The 10,566-nt window shown below is 32.7% G+C and overlaps 1 protein-coding gene across 3 annotated transcripts; it reads left to right on the top strand.

Annotated features, from left to right (window-relative positions):
* Positions 1–2,893: 2,893 nt before the first annotated feature.
* LOC105141755 (zinc finger CCCH domain-containing protein 30-like) lies at positions 2,894–6,738 on the top strand. Of its 3 annotated transcripts, none has more exons than XM_011049099.1 (2): positions 2,894–3,224; positions 3,914–6,738. In XM_011049099.1, exon 2 carries the CDS (start codon positions 4,010–4,012, stop codon positions 6,125–6,127), a length of 2,118 nt encoding a protein of 705 aa, XP_011047401.1. In that variant the 5' UTR covers positions 2,894–3,224; positions 3,914–4,009; the 3' UTR covers positions 6,128–6,738. The 3 variants fall into 3 exon arrangements, with proteins under 3 accessions (XP_011047401.1, XP_011047402.1, XP_011047403.1); XM_011049100.1 differs by having other exon boundaries at positions 2,894–3,073; XM_011049101.1 differs by lacking the exon at positions 2,894–3,224 and adding an exon at positions 3,518–3,653.
* Positions 6,739–10,566: the final 3,828 nt, after the last annotated feature.

A 10,566-nucleotide genomic window follows, 5' to 3' on the forward strand; every position in this document is an offset into this window, starting at 1 on the left:
TCCTACCGCTGAGCTAACACCTCAAGTGCAACTTCCCATCATATTGCTTGATGAGTATGTGTCATCAATATTGATAAAAGGTTTATAATGCTTGAAACCTTTAATATAATCTTCGGATGACAAAAAACTTTCTAAAAAAACTATTGTACTATCATCAAGATTTTCTTTGTGTCTAATCAACAATTGTTCTAGGATTTGATTTTTTTATTGCTAATAAAAACCTTGATAAATTTTCAAAATACTCCTTATATGAACTAGAAAGATGCCTAAACACCTTTTGTTTTACAACTCATACCTTGTCATATGATATTTTATACTTATAATGCAATTTCATTTCATCATGTATGCTTGTAAATGTCATTGAAAGATTATTCATCATAAGAGTTGGTATAACATTAACAATAAAATTTGCATCGAGTTAAACGTAGTATTTTTAGACAAAAATCGAGATACATGTGCGTGAGCCTTTTAACTTTATTATCTCAAATGAATATGATCTTTTATGATATCCCCTACGTAAATACCACTTATATTTAGATGCTTGCATACATTGTAGTTCAAGAAATATTGAGTTCGATCATTAGATCTAGTATTTAATTGAATGTGTAATATACCATTGTTTAATTGCGTGAACCAATTTTTTTTATTGTTAATTGTTTGTCCAACCTTTAAATCAAAGCTTCCTGGAAATATTTACAACTAAATGCCCAATGATGATAAATAAAAAAGTAAACCTAAAAGCATCTCCAGATTCAGGAACACAAGGTATTATTTTATTATTAATATTATCTTCAACCTTATTATCAACATTATTATCAATATTCGGGTCTAACGTCTCTTTATTCTCATTGTCACTAAGCTCATAATAATAAATATATGTTGATTAATAAATGAATTGTTAAACATAGTATCATCAATATTTCATAACGAATTATCCAACAATAAATTGTTTTTTCCTCTACTAACTAACTTTAAAGGACAGACAAAAGTTAGGACACGCGAAGATTTTGGTCGACTATTCATATACAAACCACCATGTTCAATTAGCATTGGATGAAAGAATTAATCATTTTTTTTCTAAAACTACCATCATATATAATTATTATATGTTAATAATGATGCTTACCAATTTGACACTTCAAAATTATTTCAACATCAATATTATCAGCGAAGTCCATGCCAAATAGTTTTTTTCATTTCTACATACGACATGCCTAAATTATTACATAACAATAAACTACTTTTGCCATTATATGTGATAGTATTGTTCACATAAGGAATAATAGTTACACTGTAATGACATAACATAAATATGTTATAAGACATTCTACAAAAAAGAACAAATCAGCTTATGATCAATTGGATATAATTTTAACTAAATTGCATTACCTCAACCCTAATTGATAAAATTTATAGTAAAATCAATCAAATTTATAAATTTAACAAGGCATACTTGACCAAGATTAAATATAATTCATGATATAAAATCTAATTTATATTTTAATTCATAATTGAATTAAATCAAACTCAAATTCATAGCAAATTAAAACAATTCAAAAAAAATATCAAATTCAATAACTTATCCACATTTAACACAACATATAATTCTTCATAATTCTACCTCGTTCATGCTTTATTGCATGAAATCATCAAGTATAGTGATAACATTGTTAGCCAATTCCAATAATCCACATAAAATTCCTAATTCCATAACTTATCTAAAATTCAACGCAATACATAATTAATTGAAATAATTAATTTAACTTATTTCCATTCAATTATATCAAATCTACCGTAATTGATGATATATATAGCTCATTTATCATCAATTCAACAAACTCTAAATTTGACCTAAACTATAAACAATGATTTCATTTCAGCTAATTCAAACAAAAATTCATAGCAATGTTGTATAATTACATTGCTTGTAGGACTAGAAAAAAGGCTCGGGAAAATGATAATAGAGATGACAACAACAGATTTTAAAGAGGAAAACAGTCTATAATGTTTGAAGATTTAGAAGAGTTCAATTTTTAGGTGTTTTAAGGGAAAAAGAACAAGTGACTGATGAGGGGTTTAAGATAGAATAAGGTTGTAAATGGTGGTTTTGAAAGGGAGGAGTCGTGTTTCTCTGTGTTTTTTAATCTAAATAGGAGTTTAAATTTCACAACATGTCGTATTTTGAAAGCATGATATATTAAATTATCGTATTTACGAAGCGTAACATGTTTATTTATTTTTCTTATGAAATGCGATAATTATCTTGTTGTACTTGAAAATAATGATATCTAATATATAGTCACAATGTAAAATGTGTAATTTCACTATTTTTTTTAAAAAGTGTTATTTTATTAAAATTCTTAAATTATTGGGATAAGTTTTTTAAAAAATTCTATTATATCTAACAATATACTTAACTAATTCTTGTTTGTTGGTGTGGTAAAAATTGTACTTTAATTTTTTTAAATATATGAAAATAATATTTTTTATTTTTTAAAATTAATTCTTGATGTTAATATATGGAAGTATTATATAATATAGATAAAATATTTTTTAATTTTTTTTTTAAAGCAGTTCAAATAGTAGAGAAATAAAAAACAGTTCAAATAGTAAAGAAAAATTGACCACTGCACTGACTTGCGGATTCCAAGTACCCATTTAAATCCACCTCAATAACCGCCACACCCCCTTAACCGGTAACTCCTCTCCTTGAGTTTCAACACCAAACCGGTCATGCACCTTATCTAGACGCATCGACCAAACCAGTCTCCCTTCACTTATACAAAGTTCAAAATTTGACTCGCATCTCAATGTAATTTGATGTGAATTTCAATGTCATTTCATTTCCTTTCTTGTCATGGACTAAATAAATTTAAATAAATTCATTACAAATTCCTGCGCTCTTCATTTCATTTCATTTCAATTTCAATTTCTGAACGTTACAGCTTGCACCCTCCGCTCCCCCTCCGTCTCTCCCTGAGCGAAACTGAAACAGAAACAAAAACAGAAGGCACCTTCTCTTGTTTCATAGATTACATGGATGGAAGTAGCAGCTAAGTGCTGCCTGTCTCTAGTAACTTATCCTTACCCTTCAAAGCGACATGCTATTTCGGCTCTCAAATCTATCTTTTTTGATCGATTATGAAGTGAATCAATTTTATTATGCATTTCTCTTAATTTTTAAGCTACCAAGAGCTGTTTCTTGCTTCAAATTTTATTAATCGGTAAGTTAAGTGCTATTCGATTATTTTAGCTTACAGAGTTGTTAGATTATTTGATACTTTTAGATAATGGGGAGATTTTATTCTGGTTCAATACAGCTGTGAGATTCTCGATTCCACTGTAATAAAATTCCTCATCTTGATAATCAGAATCTTTGCTTTTTGTTAGTTTTAGGTTAGGTTGTGTTTAGATCTGTAATTTTATTCTATCTTGTAGCTTTTAGTTTAGTATGGTTTCGTTTTCTTTATCTGATTTGTCTTTGTTAATATTTGTTATATATGAATCCGTTTAATATTTGACAACGTTTGTTATAAACAGATAGATTTTAGTCCTTCTAATAATATACAAGATGAAGAAGACTCAAAAGCTTTCTCTTCCTGCCTTTCTAATTTTTTTGTTCAATTTATTTCTGGTCAGACACCATCTATGCGGTGAGTCTATCTCTGTGGAGGGGAGTGGCTTGTGTTTTTTGGGTTTGTGAGGAGTGGGGAACTTCACTTCATTGAAGGACTCATGGGTCTTAAATTTTGTTCAATACTGGGAAAAAAGGCTTTTTTTTTTGAATCTTTATATTGTCTCTTTATTTAGCTCATGTTATGATGTGCCTTTTGTTTTCTAATGGATGGAGTCGAGTAAGGTGAATTTTAGATTTTGAGTGAATCTAAGTGATGTTATTTTGTTTTAACTTCAGGTGATTGAAGCATGTGCGGTGGTCCCGAGCAATCTGCTAAATCATCATCGACTTCAACTCCATCTACTGTAGGAGCCACACCTATTTACCAAAGATATGAATTGTCTAAGTGTAGAAACAGCAGATACTTTCTCTAGCTTACTTGAACTTGCTGCTAACAACGATGCTGAAGGCTTTAAGAGATTTATAAAGCGGGATGCTTCCTCTATTAATGAGGCTGGTTTTTGGTATGTCCGCCAGAAAGGGTCGAAGCAGATTGTTCTTGACCAAAGAACTCCTCTTATGGTCGCTGCTACGTATGGCAGCCTTGATGTTCTCAAGCTTATTCTGGATCATACTAAGGTTGATGTGAACCTGTCTTGTGGAAAGGAAAAAACTACTGCTCTTCATTGTGCTTCTTCTGGTGGATCTATCAATGTAGTTGATGTGGTTAAACTGCTGTTATCAGCAGGAGCAGATCCTAACTGCCTCGATGTCAATGGAGATCGCCCTGGTGATGTTATTGTTGTTCCTCCAAAGCTACAGACCATGAAAGTCGCTCTTGAAGAGCTTCTCTCAAAAACTGATTCCGATGGTTCTTTTAATGGCTCTGTTGGTGTCAGCAATTTACGGGTCTCAATTAGCAGCTCCAACTTTAGCTCTCCTACTCTTTCTTCATCACCAGAAAATGGTTCACCACCTTCTCCTTCTGTGTTGATTTATTCTCCAAGGGCCTCGAAGTTTAATAATCTGCCCGGCAGCTCTACACCAGAGAAGAAAGAATACCCTATTGATCCATCTCTTCCTGACATCAAGAACAGCATCTATGCAACTGATGAGTTCCGCATGTTCTCTTTTAAGGTTCGCCCATGTTCTCGTGCATACTCCCATGACTGGACTGAATGTCCATTTGTTCACCCAGGAGAGAATGCACGTAGAAGAGATCCACGAAAGTTCCACTACAGCTGTGTGCCCTGCCCTGATTTTCGCAAAGGTGCCTGTAGGCGTGGGGACATGTGTGAATATGCTCATGGGGTTTTTGAGTGCTGGCTTCACCCAGCTCAATACCGAACTCGGCTTTGCAAAGATGGCACAAGCTGCAACAGACAAGTCTGCTTTTTTGCCCATACGCCTGAGGAGCTCCGGCCCTTGTATGTTTCTACAGGGTCTGCTATCCCTTCACCTCGATCATCTCAATCTGCAGCCAGTGTTATGGACATGGCTGCTGCTCTGAGTCTTTTGCCTGGTTCCCCATCATCAGTCTCTGCAATGTCCCCTACCCCATTCAACCAACCCATGTCTCCTGCAAATGGCATTTCTCACTCGTCCATGGCTTGGCCGCAACCTAATGTACCAACACTTCATCTTCCAGGAAGCAACTTTCAATCCAGCCGCTTGAGATCATCCTTTAGTGCCCGGGATATCCCACCTGAGGACTTCAATTTGTTGCCAGATTTTGATTCCCAACAACAGATATTAAATGATTTAACATGTTTCTCGCAGTCTCAGAACAATTCTGCTTCTTTCAGTCGTTCTGGGTGGTCTAAAACACTAAATCCTTCAAATCTTGAAGAACTGTTCACTGCTGAAATGTCTTCTCCTAGGTTTGCTGATCAAGCAGCTGCTGTTTTCTCTCCAACGCATAAATCAGCTTATCTCAATCAGTTGCAACAGCAGCAGAGTATGTTATCACCCATCAACACAAGTGCGTTCTCCCCAAAAAATGTTGAGCACCATCTACTGCACTCTGCATTCGGTGCTGGATCTCCTGGAAGGATGTCGCCAAGAAGCATGGAGCCTATCTCTCCAAGGGGATCTCGATTATCTACTCTTGCTCAGCGAGAGAAGCAGCAGCAACAGCTACGTAGCCTAAGCTCAAGGGATCTGGGATCCAACAACCCTGTGGCACATAATGTAAATTCTTGGTCTAAATGGGGATCCCCTAATGGAAAATTAGACTGGTCAGTGAATGGAGATGAAGTGGGCTGGTTACGAAGATCCTCATCCTTTGAGCTTGGAAACAATGGTGAGGAGCCTGACCTGTCCTGGGTTCAATCTCTAGTGAAGGAATCGCCTCCTGAGGTGCTTAAAGAAAAGCTTGCAATTCCAGTACCTGGTGCTGCACCGTCACCTGATGTGGCAATGGGATTGAGTTCAAATTCTCAAATTAATCCTGTTTTAGAATCTTGGCTTGAGCAGATGCAAATTGACAAGAAGCAACAGCCAGTAGTCTAGTCAAAACAAATTGGTTTTTACTCATCAGGGTAGGATGAAAGTAATTTCACCGAGGTACATATTTTTATTGGATTTTTGGCTGGTATGGGGAAAAGCTAAGAAGATAAATGGTAGTAGAAAATCGGCAAGAGGGGTGGCGGTAAAGAATTGGCAAGAACTGTCAGGGAAATCATTCAATTTTTGTACCATTTTATTGTTTAAATCAAAGTCGGAATGTTGAGGGCATCTCTGGGCTGTGTTAAGGAAAAGCCAGTGCAGGTTCTCTTCCGTTCAATATATCTGATCAGGACAATTTTTTGCTTTTGCTTTGCTTCTCAACTGATGAAGGTTGCAGAAGGCTACATGTTTCATCTTGCTATGAAATTATGAGCTTTGTATCCGTTTAATAGTTCATTGTCTTAGTATTTACTTGTTTGTGGATGGAGGAAGGTGAGCTGAAGGGAAGTTTTGTCAGGAAGCTCACCCATGTATTTTGATGTGTTCCATTTAAGAATTTTGCATTATCGTGGAAGGAGAGGGGTGATGGAGTTGGGAGGATTATGTTCTTGGAAGATGTTAACCTGAATTAAAGTTACTATTTCCGTACCTTTACTGTTTGGATTCCTTCGAATCTTTACTGTTTTAGTGCATGCGTTAGGTTTCATCATGCATCATCTGTGTAGCTGCATGATTTTGATGTTTTGCGGGATTCAATGGCAATTCACGATGCGGTGGGAGCCTTCCAGTGGATGTTGTTGGATTCTTTACTGTGCGAAGATCATCAAAGGCGAGAACAAGTCTTAATCGGAGAAATCCTTTTTTAATCTTTTGTTTGTGGGAAGTGACAGTAAAAATACAGGAGATCAGGTCAATGGATGGACACTAATATCTTTCTCTGTTTTATCACTGATTTCTCTTCTTTCCCATTGTTTTAATCTTAGCGGATATATTGTTTTTTATTTTATTAGAAAATGTTTGGGTCTGCTCGCTTAATTGTGCCCTTGTGGGAAGAAACGAATCTTGATGGAGTCCTGGACTTTTTTGCCCATCAATATGTGAGTCCCTTGATCTTTGATGGTGCCATTTGACTATCAAACTCGGGGTGTTCTCTGGGATGTTTCTTATATATTTGAAAAGAGTGATAAAAAATTAAAAAAATTATAGATAAAATATTTAAAAAACTCTGAAAAAAGAAATAAAAATTAATGATATAATCCATTCACATTAAAAAAGAATATAAAATAAAAAAAAACAAACTAAAACTAAATACATCCATGTTTTATCTCCCCCTTTCTCATAAAAAACCAGCCATCACAAATTTAAAATCTTATGTATTTATTTATTTTTTAATTTGTGGTTATAATTTTTTATTTATTTGTGTTCTCATGGAGATGTTAATTTGACCGTCTGGAAGTGTTTATTATTAATGTGACGTGGCACGTCTGGCTGCATTAATTTTTTTTTTTGAAACCAAAATCTTTATAATTTTTATGAAGACGAGGGCGTGATAGTGAAGTGTTTAACTTAATTGTGATGTGATAAGTTTGTGATGGAAAATGATGATGGTTGCGAAAGTGAAGCGGATTTTTTATTTAATTTGATTTTTTAAATATATTTATATCTCATTTAATTTTATAATTTATTTTAATTAGTAAAAATGGAATTATGAATCAAGAAAATTGATGGGAACTAATTTTTTTCTTATTTTTTATATTTTTTGTTATCTTTTTTTGTATGAATATTTTCTAACATAAACAAACATGTGTAGATTATGTTTGGTACGCTGTAAAAAGATGGACTAGATAATTATTATTTTTTACTTGTTTGATATAACACCCATAAAAATTCAATGTAAATTATACATTTTCAATAACTATGTGCGCGAAAAATAAGGGATTATATATATATATATATATATATATATAATTTCGTACATTAATATTCAATTCAATTCCAAATTTTACAGATAATTTAATTATTTTCCTCCACTTTCATAACATGTAAAGCATGATTATGGGTGTTTAGATATAAAATAGAGTAGAATTATGATGATAATTGAAAGAAAACCATGGAAATTTTCCAACCCCAGAGCCAACCATACGAAGCACAGCACCCGCTAGACTTATTAGACATATAATCTATACAGAGCAATTTCATAACGCCACATGAAAAATCAGCACCTATAAAAGCAAAGGCTAAAAAAAAGAAACTATCTAAATAGTGGCTAAGTGGCTAAGTGATAAAAATTTAAAACTAAGAAGATTTTTTTTTTATATAGTTTTAAGTTTGAGTTTTTGGTTTCTTATATGATTACTATTGGAGATTTACATGGATATTAACTTCAGGACTTATAGGATTAGTTGTGGTGCGCGTAAATTAACCTGAATACCCACATTAATATAAAAAAAAAAAGCTAAAAGAAGGAATTGAAGGGGAATAATTAAATTTATCACGTTTTGAATTTATTTTTTAAAAATTACTAGTTTAAGCATTATAAATATTAAAATTATTAAAAATTTATTTATTTATTAATTTTAAGATCTTAAAATATTAATTGAAATATGTATAAACTAGTTCGATATACAATTAAAAAAAAAAATGGCCAAAAGAAGCTATGAATTAACTACCATGCGGCAAATTCCCTTTTCCATTTGCTTTGCTGTTATGAAAGGTTGAAGTCGGTTGATTTAGTTTATGATTTAGAGAGTTTTTTAGGCACCTCTTTTGGATTTGCTCTAATTTTTTTTTTTTATAATTTTGTTTAATGAACTTACAATAGTCAAATTCATTTTAAATTTCTCTATACTTTACTTACCTATTTGTGTCTTTTTTGATAGAGCTTTTGGTTTTCAGCTCACCCTTTTGTTGTTGCCACTTTTGCTTTTGCTCGGTGATCTTTTGACTTTCGGTAGAACTCCAATTTCTTCAAGACAACATATCTTTTTTTTCTTTGCTTTATATATATATATAGTTTATTTGCTCATCATTATAATTTAATTGGAACTTCATGATCCCTTCAAAACTATTTTACCTTTTATAAACTGTTCACTTTATTACTTTTTTTGCAAGTTTCGTCCATAGTTTTTAAACCCGGCTCGGTGGCTGACCAAGTTCAAGGCCCGGGTTCCGGGTTTTGACCGGGTCACCGGGTTTTGACCAGGTAGAACGGGTCGGCCGGGGCAATTTTTATTTTAAAAAAATTAAAAACGACGTTGTTTTAATAAAAAATAAATAAAAGTCAACGGGTTACCACCGGGTTTTTGACCGGGTTTTTCCGGGTCGTCCGGGTTTCCGGGTCAACCCGTCGGGGCAGCCGGGTCACGCCGGGTCATGGCTTACCTGATTTTTGTATCAACCCGGCCCGGTTCCAGCCCCAGGTCGGCCGGATACCGGGTCAACCCGCCGGGCCGGGCCAGGTTTTAAAACTATGGTTTCGTCCTAGATTTGTTGGGCATCGATGCTGTGTTGGTTAGTTTTGCTAAGTTGTTTCATAACTCTGAATTCTTCTAACTTGTTGGCTCATCGTTGATTCCTGGTGTTTCCACACCATGTAAGTTGTCCCTCTTTTTACTTGGTTTATTGTGTGCTCTTTTTTATTTTTGGGAATTTTTGTATCTACTTTTCCCATTACAAAATGCTTATATATATATATATATATAAAGAATTTGCTGTGTTAGGTTCAAAGTTTTTGTCTCATTATTATTGATTCTCATTGTTTCACACCATAATTTATGTCATTTATGTTTTCTTTCTTATTTAATCCTAAGATGCATTTTTTTTTTCAATTGAGATGCATTATTTCACACTGCTGTATATGCTGCATTAATTTATCTTCACTTGTATTCTTGAAATCAATTACTCACTTATATTCTTGAAATCAATTACTGCAAACTGATTCTATGATTCTTATATATTGGAATATTATAACATGACGTTGTCACAAGAAAATCAGTTAACTTATGAGGTGAGGTTTTAAAATATAATTTATAGTATTTTTTAATATATTTTTTTAAGTGAAAGTTTTCTAAACTTGAAATTTATACAGGCTCACATTGCTTTATATTTAATTTTTATTAAATAAATAAAAATGATAAAATTTAAACTTATGATCGTTTGGTCATTAAGACTCTAATATTATGTTAAAGAATCATTTTAATTCAATAATTTAAGTTATTAAATAAAATTTTAAAATATAATTTATATTATTTTCTGATAATATATTAATATTAATTGATAATTGTTATTTAGATTAACATGAATTTTAAAGAAAGATACAATGTAACTCTCGCCTCTATTGCTATAAAAAAAACTAATAGCTATCAGAAAAACTAATAGATAGAAAGAATTTTTATTTTTATTTTCTTTAAAAGGCCTAATCAAATTAGTACATCTCGATTGTATAACATTTTTTCAATTTATGTTAATTAGCAAATGATTTACTCAATACATTTTGTGTATTA

This window comes from Populus euphratica, unplaced genomic scaffold (genome assembly GCF_000495115.2).
Source record: "Populus euphratica unplaced genomic scaffold, PopEup_1.0 scaffold127.1, whole genome shotgun sequence".
Taxonomy (NCBI): Eukaryota; Viridiplantae; Streptophyta; class Magnoliopsida; order Malpighiales; family Salicaceae; genus Populus; species Populus euphratica.